The sequence below is a fragment of the Rhinoderma darwinii genome, chromosome 1 (assembly GCF_050947455.1).
Source record: "Rhinoderma darwinii isolate aRhiDar2 chromosome 1, aRhiDar2.hap1, whole genome shotgun sequence".
NCBI lineage: Eukaryota > Metazoa > Chordata > Amphibia > Anura > Rhinodermatidae > Rhinoderma > Rhinoderma darwinii.
In genome coordinates this window covers 591,807,157-591,822,509 of record NC_134687.1, presented here as the reverse complement: position 1 = coordinate 591,822,509, position 15,353 = coordinate 591,807,157, and the positions used below count along the sequence as shown (strand labels likewise).

Genomic DNA, 15,353 nt, shown 5'->3' with positions numbered 1-15,353 from the left:
GCCGGAGTTTAAGTATTTGCAAAAGTTCTGGGTGGGTCAGGTTTTTGGCTCGTCGGCAAGGGAGGGTAAGGCGGGAGTTATAATTCTGGTACATAAAAACTTTGCGTTTACACTGGTGTCCCAGGAGCGGGATGACGAGGGCCGTTGGATCCATCTAGTGAAGGGGAAACCATCAGTATTTATAATGTGTATGGCCCAAATACGGTTAACACTGTTTTTTTTGGTCACTTGGAAACCCAACTCCAGCAGGATCGCACTAGGTTTTTGATTTTAGGGGGAGACCTTAACACTGTAAGGTCTTCAAAGGAGGATAGGAGCGCAGGGACTAGTTCGCAGAGAAGCAGAGATAGGATCTTGCCCGACTTTTTAAGACACACGGCCCTAATAGATGCGTGGAGGAGTTTACACCCAGATGCGCGGGAATATACACATTTCTCTCATGTTCATCAGTCATGGTCGCGTATTGATTATTTGTTAGTTAGTGACGCAATGTCGCGACGTTTACGTGAAGCGGCAATTGAAGATCTAGTTATTTCGGACCATGCTCCGGTTACCATTACATTGGCCGACACAGTAGCTAGAGGAACGGATTTTATCTGGAGGTTTCCCGCCTTTCTGGCAAAGGATGAGGGCTTTACACAGAAGCTTAAGGGGTGGTGGATGGAATTTGATGGGGATAATGTAGCGCATCGCTCGGAACCGTCATTGTATTGGCGTACAGCCAAGGCGGTAATAAGAGGGAAAATTATGCAGTATATGTCTAATCTTAAACGTAAGACGACCGAAGGATACAAGGCAGCGAGCGACAGATTGCGGCGTGCGTACACAGCATTCCTACATTCTCCATCAATGCTATTGGGGAGGAATGGAAGGAAGCCAAGCGACAGTTTGATCAATGGTTAGACAAGAGGAGAGAGTATTTACCGGTCACAATTTGATGCTGATTTAATGCGTTTCGGCAATAAGGCGGGCAAATTATTAGCGCGGTTAGCAAAGGGGAGGTATGCACCGGCACATATTTCAACACTTAAAGAATCAAACGGAACTCCTACCTCGGACCCAAAAAAAATCAACACCATATTAAGTAAATATTACCAAGCCCTTTACTCAGAAACACCCATAGATCTCCAAAAAGGGAGGGAATTTTTGGAGAAGGTGAAGTTGCCAGGGCTCACCCAGGAGCAGAATGGTAATTTGAGCGCAGAGATTACACTAGAGGAAGTTTGGAGCGCCATTAAAACATTATCTAACGGAAAGGCCCCGGGTCCGGATGGATTCACAGGGGAGTTTTTCAAATCTCAGAGAAGAAATCAGCCCTACCTTGGTGGCATATTATAATACTTTATTAGGAACGGGAGCTTTACCAGCAGAGGCCAAGGTAGCGCATATAAAGGTGTTACCCAAGAAGGGGAAGAATCCTCTTGACCCGGGGTCGTACCGCCCCATCTCGCTGATAGACCAAGATCAGAAATTGCTCACAAAAATTTTGACCAATCGACTGGCTATGTATCTACCCATACTGGTGGGAAAATCTCAGGTAGGATTTGTAAAGGGCAGGGCAGCAGTGACAAATCTACGCAAGGTACTGACGGTGCTAGAAACAGTCAGACACGATCCCCAGCCAGGTACCAGGCCGGCACTTTTAGCGCTAGACGCAGAAAAAGCCTTTGATAACATACAATGGGAATGGCTGGGGATGGTGCTAGACAAAATGAACATTCAGGGAGATTTCCGGGTCTTCCTGAAGGGAGTCTACAATAGCCTGCAAGCACGTGTTCACTCCTCGGGGTTCCGATCAGATCCCTTCCAATTACATAAAGGAACACGACAGGGTTGCCCCTTGTCGCCCCTGCTATTCAATCTAGCACTGGAACCTATGGCTAGATTCCTGGAGGAATCGGATATGTTCAGAGGCATTCAAGTGGGATCTTGTGCAGTGAAATTAGCCCTGTTCGCTGATGATGTCATACTTTTTATGTCAAACCCTCAGGAGCATTTAGGGAAGGTTTTTAAATTTTTGCAGGAATTTGGGCAATGCTCGGGATACAAAGTCAATATAGCTAAGAGCGAACTGCTGGAGTTGGGCAGGCCATTGCCGAAGACCTTTTGGCAATCCTTGGGTTGCGGGATATCACCGGTGGAACACTGTATTACCTATCTGGGTATCAAAATAGGGAGGGTACCAGACACTCTGTATGGCTTAAATTATCCCCCGTTAATTAAAAAAATACAAGCGGAACTCACTAGATGGGGCCAATTGCCGTTGTCCCTCTTGGGAAGATGTCATCTGATCAAGATGGTTAGTTTTCCTAGATTGCTATACCCCTTTCAAACGCTACCTCTCTCATTGAAGCATGTGGATGTCTCGAAATTGACGGCTTCATTCACTAAATTTATATGGGCAGGAAAAAGGCCGCGCATAGCACTCACCAAGTTCATGATGGGTAAACAAGAAGGGGGTGTGAACTTTCCGAATGTCAGGGGTTATAACGTGGTCTGTCTTTTTTGGAAATTCTTTATTTTCGTGGCAACAGCCACATATTTACAGAATACACGATACAGTAAGTACATGTGGGAAAATATATCAACTTACAGAAAACCAAGATGTATATATTTGAAATTCACAATGTAAACCTTCCACGAGGTAGTATTATATGTCATCTTTAAGGTATAAACATGAACTTCCCCACTATGCATAAGAAAGACATATTTAGGCAAAAGTTCGTGGTCTGTCTTTTGCATCATGTAGTAGATTGGCTTCATGAAAGAAGCAATTATTCCAATTTAGATCTGGAAGGGGAGTATGCTTCACCCTGGAACCTGAAAGCTTTGTTACATTGTAGAATCGCTTCTCTTCCGTGCCGTCTCAAAACCTCCATTGTATTGAGAGATACAGTTCTAGCTTGGAAAGTGGTACGTAAGCAGTTTGGGTTACCCCACCTGGTATCAAAATATATGCCGTTGAGCGGCCATCCGGAGTTTTTACCGGGAATGGACAAGGGGGACGGAATTGCCTCATGGGGGAGGGTAGGCATTGGTAGCGCAGGGGATCTTATGCATACAGAGGAAAAGAGGTGGTTAACTGGGGATGAAATCACCGCTAAACTCAGACCCATAATAGGTAGAGTCAATTTTTTGCAAGTACTTCAGGTAAGAACATTTTGTACCTCCAGGCTCAGGGATTTGAGTAAGGAAGCTACCTCGCACACTCTGGATGAGGTCATGGGTCCAACAACTGGGCGGGCGACCATTTCAGGAATGTATAGAGCATTGAGAGAGGGTTTTGTTCGTCCGCAATTAAGGATTAGTTTTAAAAGCTGGGAACGGTGGACTAAGGATCCAGATATAGGAGAGACCATACTGGGGGGTTGGGAGACGGTACGGAAGAGTGTGATAAATGAGAGCTGGAGGGAAACCTATTTCAAGTTGATGCATGCAGCTATATATGGCTTTAATATCTTGCCCTCACAATCTTTCCCTGATCGCATTACAAGTTGTCCCAAGTGCAATACACCGCTGACGAATTTGTGGCATGGAGTATAGGGGTGTGTGCATACGAAACGATTTTGGGGGATGGTACAGAAATATATTAAGGACCATTGGAAAACGAATCTCCCAATGATGCCCCAAGCGCTACTATTCCATCAGGCGCGGCCGCCGGAGGAAGAGGGTGCTCGGGAAGTAAGATCACCTCCCGTGTTGGTGCACACGATTTTACTGGTAGCTTTGAGATGCCTCCTGAGTCACTGGTTAGAGGCAGACACGCCGGGGTTAGAATTGATTGTGTCACGGCTGAAACAGTTATTGGTTCTTGAGAGGGTGGAGGTGGAAAGGCGGAAGGAAACGGGAACCAAGAAGCTATTTGATAAGTGGCAAGTATTTATAGAAACGCAATGTACAACAGCCGAAATAGCGGAAATTGTTAGGCCTTTCCAGTACACAAAGTGGTACTGCACGCAGCTCTTGGCAGGCGTTTTAGGGAGGATGCAACTGTGAACCAGCTGGGGGAGAAAGGATGAGTGGAAACTCATTGGAGGATCTAGGTGGTGTTGGAGTTGGGGGAGTCATGTTTGTTTGGTCCATCTGAAGATCGACAATTATGCCATGTTTATATGTTATGTTGAATTTAATTTAAAAGTTAATCCCATGACAGTTGAGTGCTGCGCACTCATGATGTAACTCTTACGTGAAATGTTTGTAAGAAAATGTGAAAACTGACAATAAAAAGGATATTTAAAAAAAAAAAAGATTCAAAGTCTGGGAACGATGGACTCAAGATCCAGGTATAGGTGAGATCATACTGGGGGGTTGGGAGACGGTACGGAAGAGTGTTATAAACGAGAGCTGGAGGGAAACCTATTTTAAATTGATGCATTCGGCTATATATGGCTTTAATATTTTGCCTTCACAATCCTTCCCCGACCGCATTACGTGTTGTCCCAAATGCAACACCCCCCTGACGAATTTGTGGCATGGAGTATGGGGGTGTGTTCATACTAAACGATTTTGGGTGATGGTACACAAATATATTTCGGATCATTGGAAAACGAAACTCCCAATGACGCCTCAAGCGCTGCTGTTCCATCAGGCGCGACCGCCGGAGGAAGAGGGTGCTCGAGGGGTGAGATCACCTCCCCTGCTGGTGCACACGATTTTACTGGTGGCCTTGAGATGCCTCCTGAGTAAATGGCTGGAAACAGACACGCCGGGGTTAGACCTGATAGTGTCTCGCCTGAAACAGTTATTAGTTCTTGAGAGGGTGGAGGTGGAAAGACGGAAGGAAACGGGAACCAAGAAGCTATTCGCTAAATGGCAAATATTCATAGAATCGCAGTGCACAGCAGCCGAGGTAGTGGAAATTGTTACGCCTTTCCGGCACACAGCGTGGTATTATACGCAGCTCTTGGCAGGCACTTTAGGGGGTCTGCAACTTTGATCTAGTCAGGGGATAAATGAAGCGTACCTACTTATTGATGACCTAAGTCGTGTCGGGGATGGGGGAAGTCATGTTTTCTGTTTATATGAAGATCGACACTTATGCCATGTTTGTATGTTATGTTTAATTCAATGTTAATTTAATGACAGTTGAGTGCTGTGCACTTATGACGCAACCTTTGCGTGAAATGTTTATAAGAAAATGTGAAAACTGTTAATAAAAAATGATGTTTTAAAAAAATAAAATAAAGAGGACATCATAAATAAAACGGTTGCTGTATCAACCAATTTATGATTCCTTTAATATTTAACATATTCTGGACTGCAGCGTTCTCAGTCACTTACGAAGCTGCGGCAAATACAGCTGATGGGTAAGAAGGGAAGCCGCAGGGAACAGGTATTGCCCCAATGGTACTGTATGTTTATATCACTCCTGCAGTCTAACATTGTGATGGATGGTTATTGATGTATTTGACATATTCATTGTCCATAACTGGTGATGCATGTCCAGGATCAGAGAAGACCACTGAGATGGTGGCAACACTGGCACAGAGAGGTTCTGAACCAAGATTTGGGGTGTGATATATTGAACAGTGTAGGTATAGGTGACTGTTTGGAATCCTATGAGTTGCAAGACGACTGGTGGCGCAGTTCGCATACGTGTTGCTTTTATGATAAGGACCCCCCCCCGGCCACTCCCTAAACTTCAAGAAATTTTGTTATTGAGCCTCTGTAGAAGGTCACACATCTTATCCTTCTCCACAATCCTCCAGTCCCCTTCCTGCCCTCTATGTAATAGTAAACCGTATGTACATAGGGAACGGCCACACAATGTGGAGAGACCCAGACAATAATGCGGTCAGCGGTCTTCCGAGGGTTAAACCTTCATTTCTTACACAGGTTGCATACATTCAATCTATTGTGTAGACGTGGCCCAAATTTACGAAGGCTGGAGTATCTTACACCAATCATAGTTTTAAGGAGATAGTTGCCAAATTTATTAAAAGGCGCATCTTAATAAATTTGGAGCAATTCGTATTTTCTGAAAGGCAGAAAAAAAAAAAAACGGGTGTGCCATTTTCAGGCTTCATACTACATTTGAAAAAAACGACGCCCCCCTAGAGACCACGCCCACTTTTAAAATTTGCAGCGTGACAAGAAAATATGCAAATGTTGGGATCGCAGGGACTGCCCCAGAAGAAGCCGGAACGCCGAAACCCTGGGTCGGGCTAACTACTTGGCGTGCCGCATGCTAATGTTTTTAGATGTGCCTGTAAAACATTTTACTTTTTTGCGAGTATAATTAAACCTTTCTTATCAGAAAGTGACGCTCAATTTGTCCTTGATTCATAAAACACTATTGTTAGGGGGGATATCATATCTGGAAAGAACCACAAGTCCCAGTGGGATCACAGAGAGCGATACACGTGTAGCTGCACGTCTATTCCTTGATGGAGGAGTCCGGATAACAACTAATAAACGAGAGATTGTACTGATCTGCGCTAACACAGGCCGTCAGAGCGGGCACTTAGACTTTTCCGGTCTTTACCTGCTCCGGCCTGAGGCGTGTGCATTTTTAGAAATTGCTTTTTGTTTCTTTAATTAAAACCATGATCTTGAGATCAGTGGGGGTCCCTGGAATCAGACCCCACAGCATTCTGGATTCAGACTACGTCAGTATTTGATCCATACTTATATGTGCACTATGGGAAAAAAATTACAATTAAAATTTTATGTAAAAATCAATGCAGAATAATGAATGCAATGAAGAAAACAAAATGTGCCTGAACACACACAATACCCAGCTATCACAGCGTATAAGTAAATGAATTAATAATTAACTTTTATTAGGTATAACTAAAAAGTTAGCAAAGTGGGACATACAACATATAAATTAAAAATAGCCAAGGTTGACCAGCAAGTAGGTATATAGAGGAGCGTGATCGTATTTGAGTAAGTGGAGTGCACCTAAGCACTGCTGTAACAGACCAGCGGCAGTCGGACGATATGCCGCTGACTAACAGTATCATTGCTGGCCCAACTCTGAATTAAAATTAGCACAGAAGCCTCCCTGGCATGTTTCGCTACGAACGTAGCGTCCTCAGGGGTATAATGGGGCTAATGATGGCGTGCACGAGATTTCCTGCTCTTTAAAACCTCAGAGATGACGTATGTAGGGGTGTGGTGTGGCCCGGGCCAATGAGGATGCCTAGAAAGCGTCACACCCACAGTCTCTGTGATGGACGTGCATTTCCTGCACTGGGAGAGCTTCCATCCACCTGCTCTCAAAAAGGGAATTCCGATTGGTCAATACCGGAGAGCGAGAAGAAACTGCTCAGACGAGAATACCTTTCAACGGGAATGCGATACTTTGTATCTTAAGTTCCTAGCACGAGGGTACCCCTAAAAAGTTCTACATAGGGCATAGGCAAGAGCTAAGGCCACTGTGAGGGAAGATCTTTTGTACGGTGCTAGCAAGAAATCAGTTACACCTCCGCCTATTGTCAGATGTGTAGGGAATTTTGATGTCTGTTCCTCTCAAATCCACAGTATTTTACGCAAACATTGGCCCATCCTACAAGCGGATTCAGATCTTAGAGAGGCCATCTCTAATTCTCCTAGCATAACAAAAAACACCAGCGGGCACCGCATATATATTGCCACATACCCTAAAAGCTGAAATGAATAGGGGGACCCAGAACACACATGCGGGTATGTATATGGCAAAAAGTCTATAGACACTGAAAATCTAGTAAAACATTTACATTTATTAACCATTTATTACCTCTCTCTATGGATAGATCATTACGCTTTAAGGACATGTTCACTTTCATGGTTTGTTGTAACATTCTCTTTCCCCGTGTTCTTATCTCCTATATTGTCATTGTTTGAGAGGTATCTAGGTAGGTCTTTTTCGGAGGCGGATTGTATTGGGCTGCATATTAGGGCGGCATCCCTCAGCTAGACCAGTTGTAACAGCCTTCTGCTTTTTTAAGTGATTTTATTATGTGTTTGTGGAGTCTTTTGTACTTAATGGATATGTTTTACTACATTTTCAGTGTCTATAGACTTCTTGCCATATACATAGCCGCATGTGTGTTCTTTGTCCCTATTTAATTCTCCTAGCATAACATATCGTAGCGGTAAGAACCTCAGAGAATTTTTGGTTCACAGCCATTTTCCTACACCTTCCATCTCACGAAAGACCTGGCTCTCGTCCCCGGTTATAGGCGCTCACCCATGTGGGAGATGTTCCTTCTGTCCTTACATGGCTACTATGAAGAGTTTCTGCAATCCGCTTGATGGCAAATCTTTTCAGATAAAAGAGTTCATCAATTGCCAGGGTAGTGGGGTAATAAATGCTGCCAAATGTCCATGCCCTAAACTATATGTTGGGAAAAGTGTCCAACAACTAAGAAGAAGGATTTCGATACATATTAGTACCATCAATACAAAAGAGGATACTCCTCTTCCTAAGCACATTCGATCCTTCCACAATGGTATTACCATCTCCCTACAGTTCTGGGGCATCACTCAACTCAAATTAGGCCCTAGAGCTGGCAATTTGGACAAAAAACTTTTACAGGAAGAAGCGAGATGGATACACAGACTAAAATCTCTGACCCCACAGGACTCAACGAAGGTTTCACCTTTGTTGCTTTCCTATAAATGGACTATACTATATCTCCCTTGTAGGTCCCCTCATTATTTTCCATTCTATTCTATTTTATTAGCAATATCTGGTATCAATATACATGCCAGAAACAGCCACACTTCATACCCTCCATCATCATGGTCTGATTCACACTCATATATGAGTCTCTAATTTAAGAGATTCAGTTACCATTTCCTGTTGTAGGGACTCCAGAGTTGTGTCTATTTGGAATACTGGAGGAAGACATATGGTCCCGTCATACCAAAATATTTCTACAAGAGACCCTTTTCTTGGCCCGCAAAGGCATTTCTATGAGATGGATGGATCGTCGACCTCCTAAGGTTACAGTATGGAAGCAGATGGTTAATTCCACTATATCATATGAACGTATCATTTTTAAACATAGAGATCGGCCGGACAACTTCCACAAAATATGGGACATATGGTGCAACAGCACTGAGACAACATACACTCCGAGGGAAATAGAGACGGCTGTGGATGCAAGGAGGGGGGGGGAGGAGAAGATAGGCAGGTAGGGATGAGACGGATAATGTAGTGGATCTCCCGGACCTCTCACATATAAACATATTGTGTGAATTTTATACAGTTGTGAAAATGTGAAGCGAATGGATGTACTATCTGTTAAAAAAAATTTATTATGCCTTTTTTTGGGTAAGTGAAGTAAACAGGATGGCAATACTGTTGAGATTTGTTCAGCACCTGCGAGTGCTTAGGTGTATTGATAGGGACACTGTTGTCCTTTGCATTTTGTTTTTTTATTCTTCATAATGTGATAAAACAAACTCACTTTTCAATAAAAACAAGTTTAAAAAAAAAAAGAGATTCAATGGTTCACCTATTATTAGTAGGAATTCTATTCTGGGATATACACACATTTTTCCCTATGTGACCCATTAATCAAGATTTGGCAATATGTATACTATTGGCCCCATCATCTTTGATCAATAATTTTTATTTCCATCATACAGTCTTTAGTGAACAACAACCAGCACCACATCTGGCACTACTATTAGAGTGAAGCAGTATGGTGATCACCGCTTTCACTGTCCTTATAGCTATATCGCATGAGTGTCTCTCTTCACCATCAAGGATGCGCTTTTTGACATTCTTTGACATCATGATAGCGAATTGATTGGCAACATACTTACCACGATTGGCTCTTCGTTCAGTCTCATTTGCTGTTTATTCTCTAAGTGCAATGTCATGCGCAGACACTCCCATACCTATTCCTGCTGACAGCCGCTTTTGATGTTATACGCATGCGTCATTCAGCTATTGTGATTGGCCGTGAGTCCCGTCCTCTGATTGTACGGCATGCACGTCCATCACAGAGACTGTGGGTGTGACGCTTTCTAGGCATCTTCATTGGCCCGGGCCACACCACACCCCTACATAAGTCATCTCTGAGGTTTTAAAAGAGAAGGAAATCTCGTGCGCCCCATTATACCCCTGAGGACGCTACGTTCGTAGCGAAACATGCCAGGGAGGCTTCTGTGCTAATTTTAATTCAGAGCTGGGCCAGCAATGATACTGTTAGTCAGCGGCATATCGTCCGACTGCCGCTGGTCTGTTACAGCAGTGCTTAGGTGCACTCCACTTACTCAAATACGATCACGCTCCTCTATATACCTACTTGCTGGTCAACAATGGCTATTTTTAATTTATATGTTGTATGTCCCACTTTGCTACCTTTTTAGTTATACCTAATAAAAGTTAATTATAAATTTATTTACTTATACGCTGTGATAGCTGGGAAAGCCGGCTATTGTGTGCGCTTATGCACATTTGTTTTCTTCATTGGATATTTGTTGCCCGCCATCGCTAGTTTTTGTGAATAATGAATGCAACGCAGATAATAAAATATGCAGCATGTTTATTATTGGCATGAACTTCACACTGACTAACGCGGATTAGCACCATTAAATACACGTATAGATTATCACTGAAATCAATATGTGGGTTCCTCAAAGAAACAAGTAGTATCATTAAATATGGCAGAAATCCAAATTTCAGCTACGTATTTGTACCGCGGATTATCTTCAAAATCCACAGAGGATTTGCCTAGTGCAAATCCTGACCGTGTGAACACAGTCTAAGGCCCCATGCACACGAATGTAAAAACGCCCGTAATTACGGCACGTTTTTACGGGCCCATGGACTTCTATTGGCCACGGGTACCTCCCTGTATGCTTACGGGAAGGTGCCCGTGCCGTTGAAAAATATAGAACATGTCCTATTTTAGGCCGTAATTACGGCACGGGCAGGCCCATAGAAGTCTATGGGGCTCCCGTAATTACGGGTGACTACGTGTGTGCACCCGTAATTACGAGAGCGTTGCTAGGCGACGTCAGTAAATAGTCACTGTCCAGGGTGCTGAAAGAGTTAAACGATCGGCAGTAACTCTTTCAGCACCCTGGACAGTGACTTCCGATCACAATATAGATCAACCTTTAAAAAAAAAAAAAAAAGACGTTCATACTTACCCAGAACTCCCTGCTTCTTCCTCCAGTCCGGCCTCCTGGGATGACGTTTCAGCCCATGTGACCGCTGCAGCCAATCACAGGCTAATCACAGGCTGCAGCGGTCACTTGGACTGCGCGTCATCCAGGGAGGTCGGACTGGATGTCAAGAGAGGGACGCGTCACCAAGACAACGGCCGGGTAAGTATGAATTTCTTTAACTTTTATTACAGAAAGGGCTGTCCCTTCTCTCTATCCTGCACTGATAGAGAGAAGGGCTGCCGATTACTGCAGTGTAATTTTGCAGCGAAAACTTGCCCGTAAATACGGGTGCAAAACGGGTCGAATACGTGTGACCAAGGACCCGTATTTACGCCAGTATTTACGGGAGGACAAAAATACGTTTGTGTGCATGAGGCCTAAGCCTGCAGTCATAGACAGAAGTAATTTGTGCTGCGAAGAGATCTGTCTAGAACAGGGGTCTCAAACACGCGGCCCCTGAGACAGTTATCTATGGCCCGCGGAACGCTGTAGCTCCCTCGGGAGAGGAGAGAGCAGGCCAAAGGAGGAGCATCCAAGTAATAGAAGCGGCTCTGCACCGGGACTCCGGTTCTGGGGAAGCCCCTGATATCACTGTCCCTATACGGGCAGTGATGTTAGGAGCAGAGCTGGAGTACAAGGCAGAGCGGACTCCGGCTCTGGGGTTGGCTCTGACATCACTGTCAGTAGATAGTGACCCCCCCCCCCCCATATATTGGGTCAATACCTACAGAGGGTACTGTGGCATAATCTAGGGGGGGTGGCATTATGTACAGATGGCACTGTGGCATTAACGGGTGGGTATGTGGCAGTATCTACAGAGGGCAATGTGGCACTATCTGGGGGGGTGGCATTATCTACAGAGGGCACTGTGGCACTATCTACAGGAGGGGCTGCACAATCTTGACATTCTTATTGTCTACCAAACGCTGCCAACTGAGCCGCCATACTGCATTTAGCGACACTTAGCCCCAATGTACACAACCGTGTTTTTCATCCGTAATTATGGACCCATTCATTTATATTTGCTACGGACACCTTTCCGTATTTTTACGGATGGGTATCTGTGCTGAAAAAATTATAGAACCTGTCGTATTCTTGTCCGTAATTACGGCACAAACTCTCCCGTAGGCTATGGGCGCTTTCGTAAATACGAATGGCTACGGATGTGCATCCGTAAACGTCCATATTTACGGAAGTGTTGCTATGCAATATGTTGGTGACATCATCTGCAGCCTCACTCTTTTCGGCTCCGTATATACGGATCAAATACGGATGCACTACGGACCATATTTGCAGATACCGTTCTGTATATACAGATAAGTTACGGATGACTACGGATCCGTATTTACATGGGGCCTTACACTGGATTGTTTTAATAAGCACATGGAGTAAATTCGCAAATTTAATGAAAGTTTAAACTGAACGCTATTTTTATAGTAATGTAGTATTATTATAGTAATGTAGTATTATTATAGTAATGTAGTATTATAGTAGTTCAAATAACTAATTGATTAACAAATAAGTTTGTATTGTATCAAATTTGAAAGTAACTTCACATTTTTTCAATGTGTGGCCCATGTACTTGGCGAGTTTGAGACCCCTGGTCTAGACTGATACATTGTAACAAGCACTCCTCCAAGTCTGTACAAGTTTTCAGCCTCTGGAACCAAACCAGACTATTCCCATTCACTGACAGCAAGCAGAGATCTTGAAAAGTATGAGGAATTAAAACACAAAAGTATAATAGAAGGTTCCACGACATATATATATATATATATATATATATACACACACACACACACACACACAGTACTGTGCAAAAGTTTTAGGCAGTTGTGGAAAAATGCTGCAAAGTAGGTGTTAGTTAACAAAATACGAAGTGAATTAACAGAATAGAAATTAAATCAAATCAATATTTGGTGTAATCACCCTTTGCCTTCAAAACAGCATTAATTCTTCTAGGTGAACTTGCTCATAGTCATGGATTTTGTAGGATTATAGTCAGGTGTAGGATTAACCAATTAGACCAAACAGGTGATAATGATCATCATTTTCAGATGTAGGTTGAAACACAGTCATTTACTGTAACAGCTGTGTAAGAGGATTAAAACTGGCTGAGGAACAGCCAAACTCTGCTACAAAGGTGAGGTTGTAGAAGCCTGTTTCATGTCACAGGTCTACCATGACGATACTGAGCACAGCAACAAGACACGATGTTGTTATACTGCATCAGCATGGTCTTTCCCAGGCAAAGATTTTAAAGCAGACTGGGGTTTCAAGATGTGCTGTTCAAGCTCCTTTTAAGAAGCACAAAGAAACGGGCGACGTTGAGGACTGTAGACGCAGTGGTCGGACAAGAAAACTTAGTGCAGCAGCTCAAAGACACATCATGCTTACTTCTCTTCAAAATTGGAAGATGTCCAGCAGTGCCATCAGCTCAAAACTGGCAGAAACTATAGGGACCCCGGTTAACCCATCTACTGTTCGGAGAAGTGTGGCCAGAAGTGATCCTCATGGAAGAATTGCGGCCAAAAAGCCATACCTTCGACGTGGAAACAAGGTCAAGCGACTCAACTGTACAAGAAACCATAGAAACTGGGGTGCAGAAAAACGGCAGCAGGTGCTCTGGACTGAGGAGTCAAAATCTGAAATATTTGCCAGTAACAGAAGGTGGTTTGTTTGCCGAAGGCCCAGAGAGCGGTACAATAAGGAGCGTCTGCAGGCAACAGTGAAGCATTGTGGCGGTTCCTTGCAAGATTGGGGCTGCATTTCAGCAAAAGGAGATGGGGATTTGGTCGGGATTAATGGTGTCCTCAATACTGAGAAATACAGGCAGATATCCATCATGCAATACCATCAAGGAGGCGTCTGATTGGCTCCAAATTTATTCTGCAGCAGGACAACGACCCCAAATATACAGCCAATGTGATTAGGAATGATCTTCAGCGTAAAGAAAAACAAGGAGCCCTGGAAGTGATGATATGGCCCCCACAAAACCCCGATCTCAACATCATCGAGTCTGTCTGGATTACATGAAGAGACAGAAGGATTTGAAGAAGCCTACATCCACAAAGGATCTGGGGTTAGTTCTCCAAGATGTTTGGAACAACCTCCCTGCCGAGTTCCTTCAAAAACTGTGTGCAAGCGTACCTAGAAATGATGCGGTTTTGAAGGCAAAGGGTGGTCACACCAAATATTGATTTGATTTAGATTTCTCTTCTATTTACTTTGTTAATTGATTAAAAAAAACTATTACGGCTGCGTTCACATCAGCGCTAGTCGACTACGCTATTGATTCCCTCAAAACGACTGAACTGCTGCACAACAGAGACAAACGGAAACCATTGGCACCGGATCCGTCACCATTCAACTTCTGGTTTCCGTTTGTGTCAGTCAGGGCTCCGTTCCGACGGAAAACTCAGACGGAACATCGGAATGGAGCCCTGACGCAGATGTGAACGCAGCCTAACCCTTATATTTTTTAAAGCATATTTACTTTGCAAAACTTTCACAGTACTGTGTGTGTGTGTGTATATTAATATCTGTTACTGATATGATGGTATTATCCAAGATGCCATATTAACGGTTATCCATTTTCCAAAGTATATCCAGGATGCAATGTAAACCAACGTGATGGCGGGATACACGGATTGTTTCTATATAATACGGAGGTGTACACATTATACAAGTCATTACACACGCGCAGTATCCCCACATAAATAACTCTACTTCCACCATTACTGTGTGTGAACTACATCAAGAATGGGCCTATAATAAGAAAAACACTAATCACTGTCCTTCCTGGCTTAATACAGAGGTGAAGGTGTTAAAAGGCTCCCCTTACAGGATACATGTGAAGAATGTAATAATATAAACAGTAATTATTAACAACCAGAATGAATATTAATACATTAGTGTCACCTGGGATCTGCAGCTGCTTGCTGTCCTCACATTGATTCTGAGGTCAGGAAAACCCGGAAGAGCAGAACCACGTTACCAGAGCAACGCTACCATAGAGAGGAGATCACGACTACGGCAGGACCCTAGACCGGAAACCATAGAGAGGAGAGCTGGCTTATCTAACCATAGATAAAGCTCGATAAACTGAAGTGCCGTATAGCGACATCTACCAGTTCGCGGCAGTATTACAGGCTGGCAATGATAGGCTGATGACGCATGCTCAGTGATAGTTCAATTGAATTTGTGCTGGTTTATATGGTTGAGAAGTTTCCAGAGTTTTA

At 43.6% G+C, this 15,353-nt stretch overlaps 1 protein-coding gene across 4 annotated transcripts in view; it reads right to left on the bottom strand.

Annotated features, from left to right (window-relative positions):
* Positions 1–15,129, bottom strand: part of PIGO (phosphatidylinositol glycan anchor biosynthesis class O) — a 33,743-nt gene extending 18,614 nt beyond the window's left edge. Inside the window, exon 1 of one of the 4 annotated variants that reach the window (XM_075840031.1) lies at positions 15,034–15,129. Coding sequence is in view for 2 of the 4 variants with exons in the window: in XM_075840042.1 (XP_075696157.1) it covers positions 15,023–15,024 (2 nt within the window). In the remaining 2 variants the exon portion in view is untranslated. Of the gene's footprint in view, positions 1–15,022 lie in introns of all 4 variants that reach the window. The other 3 variants (XM_075840052.1, XM_075840042.1, XM_075840021.1) reach the window with 3 other exon arrangements.
* Positions 15,130–15,353: the final 224 nt, after the last annotated feature.